This window comes from Zonotrichia albicollis, chromosome 10 (assembly GCF_047830755.1).
Source record: "Zonotrichia albicollis isolate bZonAlb1 chromosome 10, bZonAlb1.hap1, whole genome shotgun sequence".
In the NCBI taxonomy this organism is placed as follows: domain Eukaryota; kingdom Metazoa; phylum Chordata; class Aves; order Passeriformes; family Passerellidae; genus Zonotrichia; species Zonotrichia albicollis.
Window position 1 is genome coordinate 25,876,366 of NC_133828.1, and position 18,389 is coordinate 25,894,754.

At 37.4% G+C, this 18,389-nt stretch overlaps 1 protein-coding gene across 2 annotated transcripts in view; it reads left to right on the forward strand.

Annotated features, from left to right (window-relative positions):
* Positions 1-18,389, forward strand: part of SP3 (Sp3 transcription factor) — a 32,269-nt gene that overhangs the window by 9,099 nt on the left and 4,781 nt on the right. Inside the window, exons 4-6 of one of the 2 annotated variants that reach the window (XM_014265081.3) lie at positions 1,309-1,399; positions 1,505-2,674; positions 14,847-15,039. In XM_014265081.3, coding sequence (XP_014120556.1) covers positions 1,309-1,399; positions 1,505-2,674; positions 14,847-15,039 — 1,454 coding nt within the window. Of the gene's footprint in view, positions 1-1,308; positions 2,675-14,846; positions 15,040-18,389 lie in introns of both variants that reach the window. The other variant, XM_005484073.4, reaches the window with a different exon arrangement.

The following is an 18,389-nucleotide window of genomic DNA, read 5'->3' on the forward strand; positions in this document are numbered from 1 at the left end:
TGATGTTTACCCCTGATTTTTATAGATCTTTTGATATTTTATGAAACCTTCAGTTAATAAGTATTTATATGCTTGTGAATTGTGTAGTTATGAACTTTCTTAGCAGCATTTCAGCAACATTAAGCACAAGTCTATAAAGGTAATATGGTAGCAGAGGAAAACAGAACTTGTTGCCTTCTTCTAGGTGAGATATGTGACATGGAATGTTACATGTTTTTCTTCTAGTATTGTAAGTTACAAGCTTGAAAGACCAACAATTTTTTTTTTTTTTAATTATGTTTTTCCATTGGTTTACTGTAGTATGGTTAAACAGATAAGGACACACTTTACTTCATATTTTTTAGATCGATGGTTACTTACAATACCAGTCTGGTTGACTATGCAAATCTGTGCTAGGCATTGCAGGATGTTAAATCTAAATCTTAATACTCTATTCTGAAAAAGTTTGCTTTGGTAAAGAAAGGTAAGTACAATTTACCTTTTCTTTACTGAATAAAAACCAAATGCATAATAGTTTCTTTAGGCATCTGGGGTCTACTCTGAAACGCTGGCCTTTTCTATTGTTCCAACTTAATGAAGAAAGATTTTTTTTCCCCTCCTAACTGGATGCATATGACTAATACAAATATGATTTCAGTGTAAAAGTTCTTAGTCTAGAAGTCTTCTTCCTTAGCAAAACTAACTCCTACAAGCTTATGAATACTAGAGCTTTGTGTTAAGTGCAGCAAACTGAGGTTGTCCTGTCTTTCCAACTGTGTGTCTACATCACTTCTTAACATTCTGTGTACTGCTGGGAGTCACAACATGCACAAACAGCAAACAGAGTTGGAAGGCAGGGAGCTCCAGGAGGCAGAGGCAGCTCTGGCTTCATGGCGGTTCCTCCACACGTGTGCAGGAGGTGCCTAGCTGGGCAAAGAGTGTGTCCGAGTCTCAGGTGGTGAGAACTCCAGCAGCCCCTGCCAGCTCCCTGCTTCCCACAGCCAGGGGTTTGGGTTACCCAGCAGCCCTGCCACCAGAATAACCCTGCTGCTGGTCACCTGACAAAGCCATGACACAGGAGCTGCATTTGACATGTCTGTGAGCAACGTGCAGCTCATGAGCCGCAGGCTGGCTACCCTGACTTAGGCAGCAGGTCCTTATAAAAATCTGTATTTCAAGTTTTGATCCAATTGTTGATGGTCATATGAGCTGTACTGCATGTTTTCCAGTAGTGTGTCAATATCTAGTGCTGAATTGCATGACTGGTCTAACACGTAGTCTGTACAACATTTGTTTTAATTTTTTGTTTTCTTTTTTCTTTTTATTCAGACAGGGGATTTGGCTTCTGTGCAATTAGCTGGAGCTCCAAACAGATGGGAGGTCTTGTCTGCAGCTCCTACCACTATAAAGGACGAAGCTGGTAATATAGTACAGATTCCAGGTGCTGCCACAGTAACTTCAAGTGGGCAGTATGTCCTTCCTATTCAGAGTTTGCAAAATCAACAAATCTTTTCTGTTGCATCAGGATCAGATTCGTCGAATGGTACAGTGTCTAACGTACAATACCAAGTAATACCCCAGATCCAGACAGCGGATGGTCAGCAGGTTCAACTTGGCTTTGCAGCCTCTTCTGATAATAGCAGTATAAATCAAGAAACTGGTCAAATTCAGATCATTCCTGGCTCGAATCAAACCATCATTGCCTCTGGAACATCTTCAGCTAATATTCAGAATATCTTATCTGGTCAGTCTGGTCAAGTCCAGGTTCAGGGCGTTGCAATTGGTGGTTCGTCTTACCCTGGCCAAGCGCAAGTGGTTGCTAACGTCCCTCTTGGACTGCCAGGGAATATTACTTTTGTACCCATTAATAGTGTTGATCTAGATTCTCTGGGACTTGGCAGTGGTTCTCAAACCATGACAGCAGGCATTAATGCAGATGGGCACTTGATAAATACTGGACAGGCCATGGATAGTTCAGATACTTCTGAGAGGACTGGTGAGCAAGTTTCTCCTGAAATTACAGAAACTGCCACTGATAATGACTTATTTGTGCCAACGTCATCTTCATCGCAATTGCCCGTTACCATAGACAGTTCAAGTATATTGGAACAAAATGCAAATGACTTGACCACAACTAGTGGTCAAGTTCATGGTTCTGATCTTCAGGGAAATTACATCCAGACATCAGTCTCTGATGACACGCAGGCTCAGAATATTCAGGTCTCCACAGCACAGCCAATTGTACAACACATACAGCTACAAGAGTCGCAGCAGCCAACCAGTCAAGCCCAGATTGTACAAGGTATCGCGCAACAGACAATCCATGGTGTTCAAGCAAGTCAAAGTATATCTCAACAGGCTCTTCAAAATCTTCAACTGCAGCTGAATCCTGGAACTTTCCTAATTCAGGCACAAACAGTGACCCCTTCTGGGCAGATAACCTGGCAGACATTTCAAGTGCAAGGAGTTCAGAACTTGCAGAACTTGCAAATTCAGAATGCACCTGGTCAACAAATAACTCTGACTCCTGTGCAGACTCTCACTCTTGGTCAAGTTGCAGCAGGTGGTGCGTTGACATCAACTCCAGTTAGTCTAAGCACTGCTCAATTGCCAAATCTACAGACAGTTACAGTAAACTCTATAGATTCTGCTGGTATTCAGCTGCACCAAGGAGAAAATGCTGGCAGTCCTGCAGGTATTTATTTTACTCTTTTACAAAAGATTGGTTTTTATTACTGCATGTTGTTGGTTTAAATGGCAATAATCAGAACATCATTGTCTTGCTATTGAAGCCTACAGATACAGTGTGTTCAACATCATGATGATAGATTTTATGTGAAAATGCTGTTCAGTCAGAAACTGTGATTTTAAAACATAGTCCTACCTCACTCCTTTTAGTATGAGCTCATGTAATTCCCAAGTAATTATATTAGTTAACAGCACTTCAGTGTTTGTACTTAAAGGTTTACCCTGGAGAAGATTTGTATACTAAATTGGAAAGGGGAAATCTGGCTGTCAGCTGCCACTCTTCTAAGGCATCAGTATCGTTAACACACCCATTCTTCCTACTCCTGAATGGATGGTGTTTCTATGGAAAATACAAATATTTCTGTTGATGCAATTTTTTTTCCTCTTAAAATTTTCAGACCCCCTGAGGTGCTGTTATTCATCTGCTCTTTCATTAAATTAATTTCCTTCTGATTTACTATCAATGTTACTATGATGTAGGGAACTTGTGTAAGGGTCAGTGAAACAAGCATATATCAAAATGGAGGCTATGCTCAAGAGTATGTGTGAATTTTCAGTACTGCTTACTTGTATTACATTTTATAGTACAATCATTAATTATGAGTATCACAGTGTTTTATCTTGGCAGAGAAGAAATATTGTTTTCTTAAAATAGATGTTTATTAATGTGAAAAGAAATAAACATGTCTGTTTATTTTTGATAAATTTAATACAGTCCATTCCTAATTTCAGGGCATAACTAGCTAAACAAAAAGTAAGAGATTATTGTGGTTCAGGAGGTTTTGTTATACCAGAAGCCACTCAAACACATTATTGGGTTGTGCTTAGGCTAGTTATGAGGGGCAGAGTTGCACAAAGTAGCTTGGAATCACTGTTTTACTATAATCATGTGATCCAGCCCTCTGGTTCATCAAGATACTGAAGCATAAATATTTAAGTGAAGCATGCATGGTTTGTATGTCTATTTTAGCTTGTGAGAAGAATGCAATGTTAAGTGAAACATGCCTAGAAGACCTGCTGAGCTTTGTTTCAAAAGGCTACTGATTATAATACCTATACAGTTTCTGATACTGCTGTATTCTGTGTCAAGAAGCTTGCTTTCCCATTTGAAATCTAAAATTTGAATTGAAAATACTGTGCTGGGATTTTTTTAGTTAATTTTGTTTTGGAATTTACTTCTGTATTATGAACTTACCATCAAGTCAAGTTATTCAGATCTAGATAAGCCTACTTTTCACTGGCTTGTAGACAACAGCACCAAAGGGATATGCTCTGCTCACAGCATTTGCTCTTCTGTCTGATCTTGATTCTTAAATTTTCTGTTTACAGTGACCACAGGAAGTCTTGGTTTGTCTCCATCACACATTGTTAGCTCCAAGGACATAGATATCAGTAACAAAAGGCATATAATCCTGCATGTTAATACAGCTAAACTCAGATGTCAGAATCTAAGTCTCAGAAAAAGAGCCCTTTACTAATTATTATTATCTCTCTGGTTAATACAAGGAGGAGTTTTTCTGAGACTTATATTTAGTATAGGATCATGTAGCTAATGATATTGCTTGTGGACTAATGTAGCAGAAACTTGAGAAGAAGACTAGAAAGGAAAAGGAGAAAGAAAGCAAAAAAACCCCGAACTAGCTAGGCACATGAGAAAGAAGTTGAGTCTGATCTGTGGTGTGTATTGTTTTGTCTGTTGATCATTTTCAAGAGTGTTTCAATGGTGGTTTATAATAAAATGCTAGGGAGTTTCATCAAGTGTTCTTTAACTGTATTCTCCTATAAGGAATTTCACATGGGAAGGGAAGAGACTACATGGGATATAGGAGATGTGATTAAATAGGGAGAAGTACTGGATGAATAGCAGAAACTCTTGCCTTAAGTGCATAGCTATAAACACCTGGTTATATTAAAGATAAGGTGGAGATTTATGGTAACATTTTTCCTACTTGTCTAGGAATAATAAATGGATTGGAAGGTATTAAAACTGCCCATCCCTAAATTTGGGGAGAATGTAATTGGCCCTTCCTTTATGTTAGAAGAAGCTCTCTTTTCCACAAAAATGGTTAGTGTGACACTGCTGACAGAATCAAACTGAATTATCTTGATTGACTTTCAGTGTCTTTTCCATATGCATCTGGTATTTTGTCTGAGAGAATCTTTTTCAGAGGTGTTCCTCTCCTTCTTATTTATAACCCCTCACAACCTTTCTTCAGTTTGGAGAATAAATACACAATTAGAAGCAGATTATGAAATCATAGGGGCCTTTTTTCAGTCAGAAGTATATTGTTGTTTTACAAATAAGGAAAAACAGTTTAATTTTAAACTGAAAGAAGAAGGTAAGTGGAAGAGACAGCAGAACAAGAGAAGTTCAAGGGTGTGAAGCTACTTGATTCCTTTTTTTTTTTGTCCACTACCAACGAGCTTTGAAGCAAGATAAGAAGGGTTTCCCTGTTTTTTCTCCCCCAAGCTGGATAATGCACTCCTTTCATACCAAGTAGAGTCAGGCTGTATTTTCTGTTTTCATTTAAGAAAATTTGTCTACCTGGGGCAAAAATAAAAAGAACATATTCCTAGTTTTGTGTCAGAGATGGTTGGTAATTATCTGAAGTCCAAATAATGTACTTTGTTCTGTTAGCAGTGTGGCTGGGAAAGCAGTTAGGTTTTAGGTTTTCGTTGTTACAGCCCATTGTGTGAGAGGTGTTCTTCCAAGGCTCACTCCCCAGGTAGGCAGCAGAGGATGTTTTTACTGTGCTTGTGTGCGAGGGGGAAAAATGTTTTTACCTAGGTCCTACATTTTGTTTACATAATGGAAAACCATTGAAACCCTAATACAAAACGAATAGCTTTGTCCAGTAAATGTCCATTTTTCTTCAAAAGATGTCCAGTAATTAAGTTTGTACCAAAATGTCCATTCTACAAGGCACACGTATGCACAGACCTACATTGCAGTGAATTTGTTCTGGAAAATTTTGGCCAAGCTTGTTTTTCTGAGGATGTTTGTTAGAGCTCATGTTCCTCATTGTGCTCAGTGTTGTGGTGACCAGGGGAAGGGTATTGGTTACTCACAGCCAGGACTCCTCAGCATTGCTTTTCTAGCAAAAAGCTGTATCAAATAGTGTCTATATGTTAAGCACTGCAGGGAGACACCTTTCTCACCTGAGTATTGGCTTCACTCTTCTGGTCTTGAGAGGAAATTAAACCTGAGAAAGCTCTCTAGAAGTGTACTTTTTTTGTTGGCAGTTTGTAATAAAATACTGTGTTTTGTATAACAAACAGAGCCATTACATGCACAGTTCACATTACTCTTTAGTGACTTGCCTAGTCAAGAAAGGTGGAGTTTTTTATTAGCATGTTTATATAGATTTCCTCTTCAAACACTTCATATAATGTAGTGTTTATTTTGGAAAACTTACAGGAGCTGAAATGTACCAACTTGGCCTTCATGTTTCTGATCCTGTAAGTTTTGTCAGTTTGGAAGAATTTTAAAGTTACTGGATTTTCCCCCTGCCCTCAAGCCATTGTCCAGCTAAAGGAAACTTAATGATGTTAATAAAATTCTAATTGTAGTAGTGTCTCAGCTAATTTATTAATGTAGTGAATCAGTTTGGAATTGGTTATTTCCTGGAAAAAATGGCTTGGGATCAAGCCATATATATGCATTTATATGCAACCTATATAAGACCTTTACCAGGTCTTGTATAGGTTGCAATAACTTGTAATAGGATGCTGGATAATTTTTTTTACATACTTCTTTTGACCATTGCAGTAGCACCTGAAGACACTAGCAAATGACATGAAAGAAGGTAGCATTGGCTTGAGAATGGACTTTACTGCTTATCAACTCAGACACACTCACCTGGAAGATTCATTTATTTTAATAGAAAAAACTCTAGCCTACAAACAGTTTTCCAGGTTGGTCTACAGCTGGAACAAGTCAAATGGATTCCTTTCAAGAGTTGACTGAAGTGTCACTCCAGCACTGAGGTCTTCATTCCTACATCTCTCTTCCCAGCTGCTGTTCTGCAGGAGTGTACACAGCTCCTGAAGAACTCATCTTCTTGCTGCATTGACCCCAGAGTCAGGGCTGTAGCTGGCTTGCCCAGCTGCTATGAGTGGGAGTGGCTGCCTGTGTGTGGTGGCAGCTCCATCCCATCCCATCCCATCCCATCCCATCCCATCCCATCCCATCCCATCCCATCCCATCCCATCCCATCCCATCCCATCCCATCCCATCCCATCCCATCCCATCCCATCCCATCCCATCCCACTCCTGCCACAGTCTGATGGCTTTGGCATGCCGCAGTAATTCAGCTACTCTAAATTTGACCAAAAAATTGGCTGACAGTTTTCAAGGTAAATAGTTGCCCAAGAGAAAATTTATTATTTGTCTGCTGATACCTGGTGAGGCTTTGGTCTAATGTCTGTTTCCTAAAACAGTCTAAATGCTGAAACAAACAAAATAAAAAATGAAGTATTCACAGTTTTACTTGCTGGGATGGTTGTTTCAATGTTTTAGTGTTTCTGATGAAGTAGTGCAGAGTGCTACTTAAAGCATAGCTTTCTTCCAGCATCTAGAACTTTTCAAACAGTTTTGATTGGTTTTCAGTGTTTCACAGCTCAGTTTTTTTCTTTGTAACTTTCAGTTTTTAACCTTATTAATTTTAATTTCAATTATGCAGTTTTTCCTTCTAAGGCATTCTTTGTAACAAGACTTTGAAACAACGGCATGGTATAATTTTGAAATAGAATCTGATTTACAAAAGAAAAAAGTCTTATGAAATGCATGAAGTAAACTGAAGTAGTGATGTTTAGTAAATATTTTTATCTGTCAAAGTCTCTCTCTGGCTATCCAATTTTCATTTGAGGCATTTAGTTTTTATGTTGCAAAATCAAAACAGTTGAAACAATTCTCCCCACTATTTTCTTAATATGAAAATTAAATTGGAAACGGATGAGTTTAAGTTAGTGTGGGAATTAGAGCTATTTATGTACCAATCTTGTCTAAATAGTTTGCTGTCAGCATGCTTAAATTACATTCCTTATTTTAGCATCATTTTCAAAGGAAATTAATAAATTGTGGAAGAATTAGATGATCATGCTTTTATGTGTTTCACAGTTGTGCTTATAACAGCACATAGTAAATTATCTCACTTAAAGTTTGCAGAACTTCAGTTTGGTTAATTTTTTAGTGCAATATCTATTGTGGAATAGAATGATATTTTTTCTTCAAATTCTTGAAAATATTAAATTGTTGCATCCTTCCTCTACATTAGTACTTCATGGACTTTTCTCCTCTTTGTTCCAAAACTGTTTATTAATGAATTTTCTTCACAGCTGGTGGTGGGAAGGTGAAAGTTTTTTGCATGGATGTTACTCCTAAGTAAATATATGTCGTGTATGCCGAGTGTCTGGGAGTGCAGTATAGATTCTAAGAGCTACGGGGGTTGGCTTGAGTTACCTTAGTCTCAGATATGCTCAGGATGTTCACAAAAGAGTGTATTACCAGTTTCAGGTACATTCCTTTTGCAAGATACCCTGGCACAAAATGAATACTCTCATATACCTGTGGGGATCTATGGCAAGTATCCATGGAGTGAAAGAGGGAAGAGATTTTATTTCCAGTACTGCTACAATGTAAGAAGAAGGCTGGAAACTTGTCTTCTGTCTTTTTTCAGTCTCAGCACTTTATGGACATTGTTTCAGGTCCTGTGCAGTTTTCTTGCCTTTTGAACCTCCTGGCAGGATCACATATTTTGTTCTGATCTCTGAGATCAGAACCAAACTTGTCTGTGCATCTGGCTTATAGAAAGTATCTGAAGTTTCTTGCAAGGACAATGACAGTCTTTTTATAATGCTAGGAGTACTCACCAGGACCCTAGTTGTGATTGCCCTCTTGAAGAGGCTGGGTTGTAGGAGGGTTGTCTTTTACTGCTTGTAGAAGACTCATATTTTTTCAAAAGGCAGTAATTTCAAGAGTAAAAGATGATCAAAATGCACATTGTCAATGGCATTGTCATAATTTATCATAGAGAAATGATAGTTCTCAAACTGCATCTAAAATTCGTGCCAGTATTTAATTCATGTATTCCAAGTATGTCTTGTACTTCATTTAATCAGTGTTTTCCTCTATCCTAGTAAGACACTTGCTGTGCAGAACTCTCAAGTATATTATATCAACAACAGTGTCATCATTGATTTAAATAAAAAAATTAGGTTTTAATCTAATTGTTCATATAATTGCATTTTGAGTGCACTAATTCTGTCCCTACTTCTTTGAGTCTTTGTTTACTCTTTTTCAGTGTTATCACAGTATTAACTTTTTTCAAACCCACTGGAGCATTCACATGACCAAAGGCTCACAGCATTAAAACTGGAGAGCTCTTCAGCCTTCTCTTAAAAAGTGTCAAATGAAAATTATTATTCTGTTGATTTATTAAGTGTTTACTTCCGTAGCTGTTTTTACTGTCAGTGGGAAGCTTTTCATTGTCATCTAGTAGTAGGACAATTATTTGGCTTTTACTTAAATACAGGACAGAAACACTTACTGAACAGTTTTGTCTTCCTGAATTACTGCTGAGAATTCTGTTGTTTGACCCTAGCAGCAATCAGATACTCTTCTATGTGGAAACATTTAGTCCTCCTGGTCAGAGAATTCGCTGTCCTCTTGCTTTCCTTACATATTTCTGGAGTTAGTGGCTTCTTCAGTATTAAGCATGGTCAACTCTTATTCCCCTATTTAGTTAGACCTTCTTGGATGTTCAGCTTTGAGAAGAATAGAAAAAGTAAGTGTATGCTGGAGCAGACATTACTGTCTATACGAATCCAGAATCTGTAGACATCTCAAGTGAGTACAGTTACTGTAGGGCAAGTAACTGTTCCTTGATGCATCATGTGTTCCTTGAGGTAGCACTGCCTGAAGAACTTTAATCATTTAAATACTTAAGTATTTGCTTTAGAGTAATGTATAGGATCAGTTGGCAATACACTGTGTGGCATTTCTTGCAAGGAAACAAATCTGTTACTGTATTTTTAATAATTTTGCTGGTACTGCTTGAGTACTGTAAGGTCCTGCTCTTAGGCTTGTACACAACAGTTATTTTTCCTCAGAAACTTAAAATCTGATTTAGAGCTGTTGAATCTAGATGACAGTCTTTTATCTGCGTTGAGGTTCACCAGTATTTCAAGATGATGCTTTGCAGTGTACCTTATGTTGCCTTGTAATTTATTGTGTAATAAAAATGTCCAAATTCACACTTAAGATTTGGGGGCAAATCAGAGTAAAAATCATTATTTCTGTTGAGTTTCCTGTCTGAAAGGCTTGAACAGCTGGTCAGCTAGTAGAGGAAGTTTAATTTAGATAGTTCAGTTTAGATGGGGAAGAACAAGAACAGTGTCTTAGGAAATTTAAATTCCAAGGGAATGTGGGTTGAACTGTAGAGAAAACAGAAAACAACAGGAGAAGATGGAAAGGAAGTGGAAATTAACATCTCTTTTACATATCTTTTCTTGGGAAAGGTAGAAAGGGAAGCCCCTATTTGGAAAAATAAACAATCAGAAACAATTGAAATGGCAGTCAAAGTGTGATTTTGTGAGGAAATTGGTGGGAAGGTATGTGCAGTGCTGCTGAAAAACTTTTTTCAGTTTAAACCATATTTCTGCTTCTCTGATCAGGAACTTGTAAAGCTTGGCTGAGTGAAAGCACAGGGTGGCTTTCAGCATCCAGGAAGAGCAGCTGAACTAGAAGCTCACAATTTGTAGACTGTTACAATGTAATAAAGTGTGCCTTTGTGGCATTCTGCAAAGGCAGATATATTAAACGATCTGCGTCTGCTTCCCTTCTCAGTTTACCCCTGTTTCTGTGGCTCTTGGGCAAACTAAAACTTTTTCCATAGATGAAGAAAAGAGCATGTTCCTAAGTTCTGTTTGAAACAGACCAAGACATAATGTGAAGATTAGTTGATGCATTCATCTGATACCTGGAGAAGTAGGTAAATGACCTGGGTATAGGAGTGGGCAACAGTATTTCTCTCCACCTAGATTATAGTTCCCCTGTACTTAAGAATAGTAAACTGTGTTTCCTTCTGCATTATTTCATCCTGTCAGTTTAGTTACTCTTCTCTGAAACACTTTAAACAAATCTCTTATTGGTTTTATTTGCCAAATGCACTCAATCTTGTTCCCTATTGTAGCCAGCTCTGGACTTTCTGTGACTATGAAATACTACCTTTGGATCAGAATTATTCACCAAGATCCCAATTTCCATCTTGGAAAAGCCAAACTTAAACCAAATCTAGCACACTAGACAGGAAGCAGAGCTTGAACACAATATATGTTTTTCAGAATCTGTTGGCAGTTTGAAACAATATCTTTGTCTAAAATTCCCCTTTGTGCTTACCTAGAACTAAGTCTCGAATTTAAAAATAAGGGCATATAGAAATTTGAAATCATGGAAGTAAAAGACTAATGAAGAAAATGTAACCTTGGTAGAAGACAAAAGTAGCCTCAAATTTGCTAGTGTTTGCATCAGCTTGTCATGACTTTATAGATTTTATAAATTATTTTAGGCCTCTTTTTTTGGAGAGTTTATGTAAATTCTCTCAGTTGAGCCTGAATTAGAATAGAGCACATCTAGAAGAGCACTGGGGAGACATGTAGTCTCTGGTATCTACATGAATTTTCATCTCAGATACCATTGCATTGGATCTCCACCTCTTCTCCATGGCTTGCCCTTTCAACAGCTTCATGAGTGGCCCCCCTCCTCCTTCCAAAAAATACTGGTGGAATTTTAACCTTATCTCTTGAAATAATGTAAAAACCTGCTTGGAGGGCAACAGACTCATTGGTTCTGAGGACCTCATATAAGGCAATCACATTCATTGTGGGTTTTGATGCAGTTCACTCTCTGCTATACTACTCCTGGAGAGGTTATTTAAACACTTTATCTATTGATATTTCTTCTAGTTTTGTTTTGTTTCAAGTATAGTCTACACAGGTAAGTATTAAAAAGTCCTGTCTGTAAATTGCCAGTTTATGTTGTACTTTTCTGTGTGCCAGGAGTAGAAGATATTCCTTCTGATGAATAACTAAAGCAATAGCTACACTTTCTGCCTTACCTAGATAACCAGAAAGCACAGCACAAAATTAAAAACACAGTACTACTTTGTCTTCATTTCAGTTTTGCATTTTTTAGAATAATGCTATAAACTATTGTATATCTATGCAAATTGTTGTCTTCTCCAGTATCCTCAACTGTTAGGTGTGTTTTTCTGTCCTTTTTTTTGTCCAAGTAAGTTTCCCAATTATGCATCAATCATTATAGAACTATTATAAGTCTCTGTGCTGCTGAAGGAATGGTGGTGATTGGGAGAAACTGGGAATAAACAGAGAGATAGTAATGAAAAAATGAAAGGAGCTCATGACAAAACCTTGTAAAGTGGAACAGACATCGCATAGAAGGTAGAAAGTCATGGATACTGCGTGCAGCAATAGACTTTTTGGACATGCTTCTACTCTTATGTGTATCTCTATTATTAGTGTGACTTTGGGAGGTCAGTGTAATAGGAGAAATCATATGGAATGTTTGACTTCAGTAGTGGGGTTGGGTCTTGGGAGCACAGATCCATACCCTAATTTGTTCCATTCATCTTTGCATATCTCTTTGGAAGTATATCAATGCAGTTTTAACTGGATTCAGCTACTGACTTTGCAGGCATGCTGTCTAATGTTAGGGAGATCATAATGAAATATACATTTTTAAAACTATATGTTATTTTACTAACAGTACTTAAATTGTTATTTTAAATAAAACAAGAATTTATACAGTGTATACTTTGTGTTACTTGATTGGTAGAAAATTTGGAGTATAATGTGTAACACACAGTCCTAAAGAACTGGTTGGAGACTTGCATTGGCCTGTGCTGGCAGCCTTGCTGTATTTAAATTCCTATTATGTGTCCTTTTGTGCAAGAGTGAATCAGGCTTCTGCTTTTTTCTAAAGTTGCTCTAAAATGCATTAGTATACTTAGTAGTTATTTGAAAGATAATTCTGTAAACTTTGTTTTATTGTGGTGTAATGTTTGCTTATATAAAAGCAATTTTATTTATAACATACAGATAATAAAGTTATTTTTAGCTGAGTCTCAGAAAATAGCTTAATTTGGTAGCAAAGTAGTTTGGTGGCTCATGTAGAAGACCAGAAGTCACCACAGGTTTCCTAAGTCTTCATGTGAAAGATGTTTATTATGGTGCTGTCTGAAATTGTGAACTTGTGATGGTAACAGTGAAGGTGTGCAGGTGACTTTGGGCAAGCTTAACACAGTTGTACCACGTGTGTAAAAATTCAGCACATGTGACTGCTTGTTCCTGGATTCCCACAGCTCAGAGCCTGTCCCATTCATGCAAACTTAATTTCTAACACTGACTTTTGCAGCAAAACCAGGTAAATATTCTAGACTTACCTGGTTTTGACCTGTAATTCTCTTCTGAATGCAGTGATTTCGTAGAGAATTACTTTAACTGTAGTTACATCAGTGATGTAGGGTGCAGGGCAGTCCTGTGTATGGTTGTATGTGTGCAAAAGAAAGGCAGAATGTGCTGTTGGGGGTGACTAGGCTGAGACTCTATTATCATCAAGCAAATTTTTGTGTAGCAATATCCTTTATCTCTAAGCATATGAATACTGGAGATGACTTTGAAGGTAGACCAGGTAACTGTTACTCTTTGCATATTTCCTTATTGGTTTATTCCCTGATCTCTACTGGGACAGGATGCTCTTCATCCTATGACCCAGCACAGTTTTTCTTATGTTTTAGCAGGTAATCTGCAGCTTTGTCTTCATTACAAAGATATGATGGCTGATGCACTGGGTCCCAGAAAGAACTCAAGAGTGGCCACAAAGCTCAAATGCTTAAGCTTTCAGTGTTTAAGGATAAAAGTCTACATGATAATTGGCTTTTTGTTGGAAAAGCAGTCTCTTGAATGTGTCCAGAAAGATAGACAGATGTTAATTTGAAGCTTAAAAACAAACAAACAAACAAACAAACCAAACACTACATTATGTTTGTTTGCTTATTAGTTTGTGCTAATAAATGGCTAATCATTTTCACAGAAAAAATTCAAAGTAGACTACTCTTCTGAACCATGGAAGGGGCTGGGGTTCAGCATTCTAAAATAATACATACAAACTGTCTTTTTTTGGAATTCAGACTTGGAGTCCACTGGGAATGCAGAATAGTGTTTGAGGGGAAGATGTTCCTATTAAAATGTAAATTTGTTAAAACAGTTGTTGTTATGACGCTGTAATTAATTCTTGGGTTAGATTGAATGAATGCTCTGTAGGGAGAGGGTACACATATTTGCAAATGTCCATCCTATAAGGAATAATTAGGAGGCCTTTTTGCATACAAAAAACTGCTAAGACCTATTTTGGCTGCTGGTATATCAAAACATTGATGTGGCTCATCTCTTACTTATCTCTGTCTAATGCTGCTGAATAACATTCTTCTCTAAATGTTTTCTATGTATTGTGCAGAAGACATAAATTTCAGATGAAAAGGGGAAATGGAACAAAAACATTAATTTATTTGTTTTCCTTAGGTATCTCAGTCTTTCTCAGGTGAAAACCTTTTATTAGATTGATTTCTCACATTACTGTATGTATCTCTGTGCATGCTAAAACCTTCTGAAGACCATTGAGGAAGGCTGTTGCTACTACATGTGATGCTAATTCAGAAATGCTGTGGAAACAGAAATGGCTACTCCGGATCATTTGAAACATGTGTTTACATTTTCTTCAACCTCTGTCCAACCTCTTGTTCCTCAGTTTTTCCCAAGTTTCAAGCAAGCAGTAGTCTCCTGGTGACGGCATTCCTCACCAAGAACAGTTCAAACTTAAACTATAATACTTTGTTATAGCTTATCTTCAACTTTGAAATGTATAGTAAGATAAACTTTTAACTACAGGTTACAAGGGCACAGAAGCAATGTCAGAATGCACTTAAGGTTGTTGACTTTTGACTGGCATAGTGCTCTCAAGAATAAAAACATTTGATCATTATGGTTTCCTTTCTGTCTATTTAATGGGCTACTTACGGATCTGTGTTTGTTCTTTTTCCCAGATATTAGGATTAAAGAAGAGGATCCTGATCCAGAAGAGTGGCAGCTCAGTGGTGATTCTACACTGAATACTAATGATCTAACACATTTGAGAGTACAGGTTGTAGATGAGGAAGGGGACCAACCACATCAGGAGGGGAAAAGACTGCGACGAGTGGCATGTACATGTCCCAACTGCAAAGAAGGTGGTGGAAGGTATGTAACATTCAGTGTCATATCACACATATAATTATGAAAAATGAGTAATGGGCAAGAAAAATGAGCTTTTGTTAACAGCAGTTGTCTGCAGTGAGAGGAAACAACAGGTTTATGCAAAGGAGACTCTGCAATAAAGGACTACCACTTCCATTTTGCGGTTTGCAGATGAAAAAGCAGATTATTCCATCCTTTCTGAGTTACTCCTATGAGATTAGTTGAAAAAATCTGGAGTTAGATGTCACCTAGTACAAGTAAGGGGGATAGACTATTGCCCTAAAAATATGAAAATTAAATATTTTGGAATATGCACATCTGTAATTAGCTTCCTATCATATGTCAAGAACTTGATTAAATCCTGTGTTCCTGCATTTCCTCGGTGATTGAGCAGTATTCCACAGTTTAATTGCTTTGGAGTGTTACAAAAATATGGTTTTCCTGGTTTTCTTATTCACTGGGTTCCTAGGAAAAACAAGGTTTGTATAATATAACAAGGTTTGTATAATATTTCTAAATAAAAAATTTTGAACTGTTTTCAGTCAAAATTAGTGAGACTTGAATAACAAAGAGGTACTAAGTTCCAATTCATTAAACTTCAGTGTTGCATTGGAACCTATGCTTTATTATTGTGCATCTCATTAAAATATTACTATTTTTTTGTTCTGAAGATTTTATTTTACTTCCAAACACTTATTTTGAATGCCTTGATTATGGATATGAAAGGGGTAGGGTAATAAGCTGCCTTTTACAAGTGAAAATACTTAGTTGTGTTTGTGCTTGAGAGAATTGTGCAGGGGCTTCTTTCTAATATGCTAAAATTTGTACATTTTGATAACAGTTTCTTCACTAAAATGGAGATCTTTATTTATTTGGGAACTGTAGTGTAAGGCACTAAAATGTCTTTGAAGAACCTCTGTGTCCAGTGGCTAAGAGTTCTAATAGCACTGGCTGAGTTATTTCTCTTGTCAAATCTCTTGTCAGTTCTTGCTGCACATTCTAGATACCTGCCTTGCAAGCACAGGGAGGTGATATCTCAGGTAGCCATGCTGAGTAAGCATTAAGTGTGTTAAAGAGAAAAAGACTGATACATTTACATCACCAGCAAAGGTGGTGATAATATCTGTGGGTTATGCAGCATCTTTGTCCATCAGATTCCTCTTGTTAAATTTCTAAGTGTAGTTCACTGCAACATGGCACAGACATTTCTAAGTTGTTGGTGAACTCTGGCTCTGCTATGAAAATCTGCCCAAAGTACACCTTGGGTTGAGATTTGTTTCATTTCAGGAGAAACTCTGGGAATGTGATTTGCACTGCATGTGCTCTTAGGAAACAGAGATTCCAGGTGTTTAATCTTCCTCATGCTCTATTCCAAACTACAGTGGTTTAATTTATATATCTATACTGTAAAATCCTCTCCTTCTGAGTGGAGTTGCTATAAAATGAAATTTGAAAGTTTCAGGCCGTGAGAGAATCTTTTTGAGAGATGGTTTGGGAAGTCTGGAGAAGGGTGTAGTCTGTCTGAAAACTCAGATATGCGATTTTTGGGAACGAGTTGAGGTAAGAGCTACGACAGAGTTAAGATAGATGAGAATCTGAAATCCCCTGTAAAGGAAGGCCTGGACACATCAAACATACAAAGTAACGAGGAAAAGTAGGACAAGAAGTCAGGATGTGAGAAGAATTAGAACTAGAAGAGAAACAGGATAATGAAGGAGACAATGGTGGGGAAACAGAAAAGAGTGAAAGTGCTTACAGTTGCTAGAGCAACTTTCCCACCAGAATGCAGAATTCCTTCAGAGTATGGGAGAAAGGAATAAGTCCACTTGAAAAAATATTTGAGTCTTAATATTCCATAGCTGCTAGAGTTACCTGTTTATCCCTAGTGCTGGAATTCTGAGTTTTGATTAGTCTTTCAACTGTGCTGGTGATTTGCAGAGTTTCAGATGGTAAAACATTTGCTTTTGTGAATTCTTTTGGATAGCATTCATAATTCTTAAAGTGTTGTTAAAGTTGCAAAATTTAAAATCGGGCAAATGCTTAGTTAAGATATCCTGGGCAACTTTACCTTAATTCCTTGTGCATATACATTATCACTTGGTTTCAAATTACTTGATTGTGTACTATTATTTTCAAACGGCATCGGTGCCATTTGATGGATGGGATGGCTGATAGAGAATGAATCAGGGCTGTGTAATGATTATCACCTGCTTCACTTATTGCAGCAACTGGGAGGTGTTTAGGGAGCAAGACACAGGACTGCAGCAACAGGGCTCTGAAATTTTGGAGGTGTAGATATAAATACCCCACTTTTTCCACTGCAGAAGTACTGAGTTCATTCCTGTGAAGAACTTGATTGAGCAGACTATGAACATGTAGAGCACTCTGAGGAAATATGCTTCTACTACATTAACCTTGACGCCTCAAGCTGGTGGATGTTTGATAATTTTGGCCTTTATCTCTTTCTGCCTCATAGCTGGAGATACAAAGTGATTGCACTAGTTGAGGTTCACCATACCAAAACGTTAAAATGATAAAGCCATTAATGTTTTCTTAGAGACTGTGAGTGTTGTCAGTACCTATGATGAGAAATAAAAAAGCCCTGGAGAAATGAATGATTTTGTATTTAGCATAGTGCAGAAATAACATGTAACTATTAAAACAAGAGAAGTACTTTAAATCAGTGTGAAAAAGCTGAATAATGTTTCACTCTATTGCTCCTATGCTCTGAATGGAGAAGGAAAAGGAAAATGGCTTCACATATGCAGACTTCATCATAATTTCATTTATCATATAGTGTTTGATTTGGTGTTTCTTGCTCCATTTTCTGTTTTCTGGAATCAGAGGCCAGTTGAGAAGTTCTTTCTGGTTTTTGTGGTTGACTTTTGGAATTGAACTACGTTGCAGTCTTCAGATTTGTATCAGTTTTGTGAAGTGGGAAGCCACTGTCATCTTTGCCTTACTTGGTGGGAGGGAAAGTAGGAAGGGAAGATGATGATGTATTAGATTTGTAAATTTATATCTTTTAGCCCCAAGCTTATATAATAAATGGGGAATAAGCAAGTGGACAGAGACACACTTGCCTCAAAGGATGACTCTGTTTCCAAATAGAATGTATTAGGCTTCTAGTTAAGTTGTCTGAAGTTAAATAGAAAGTTTAGTCTCCTCTCAGTAGCACCTAGAGATTTCACCCTCCTAACAATTACATCTAGAATTGCATTGAGATATAGCTACTACTCTCTGATATATAGAGGAGCTGTGCTTCTGAGTACCACTGTAGCTATGTAACTCTAAAAACCACATTCTTCAAATAATTAATGAGTGTGTTTTAACCTTGAAATACTTAATGTTAT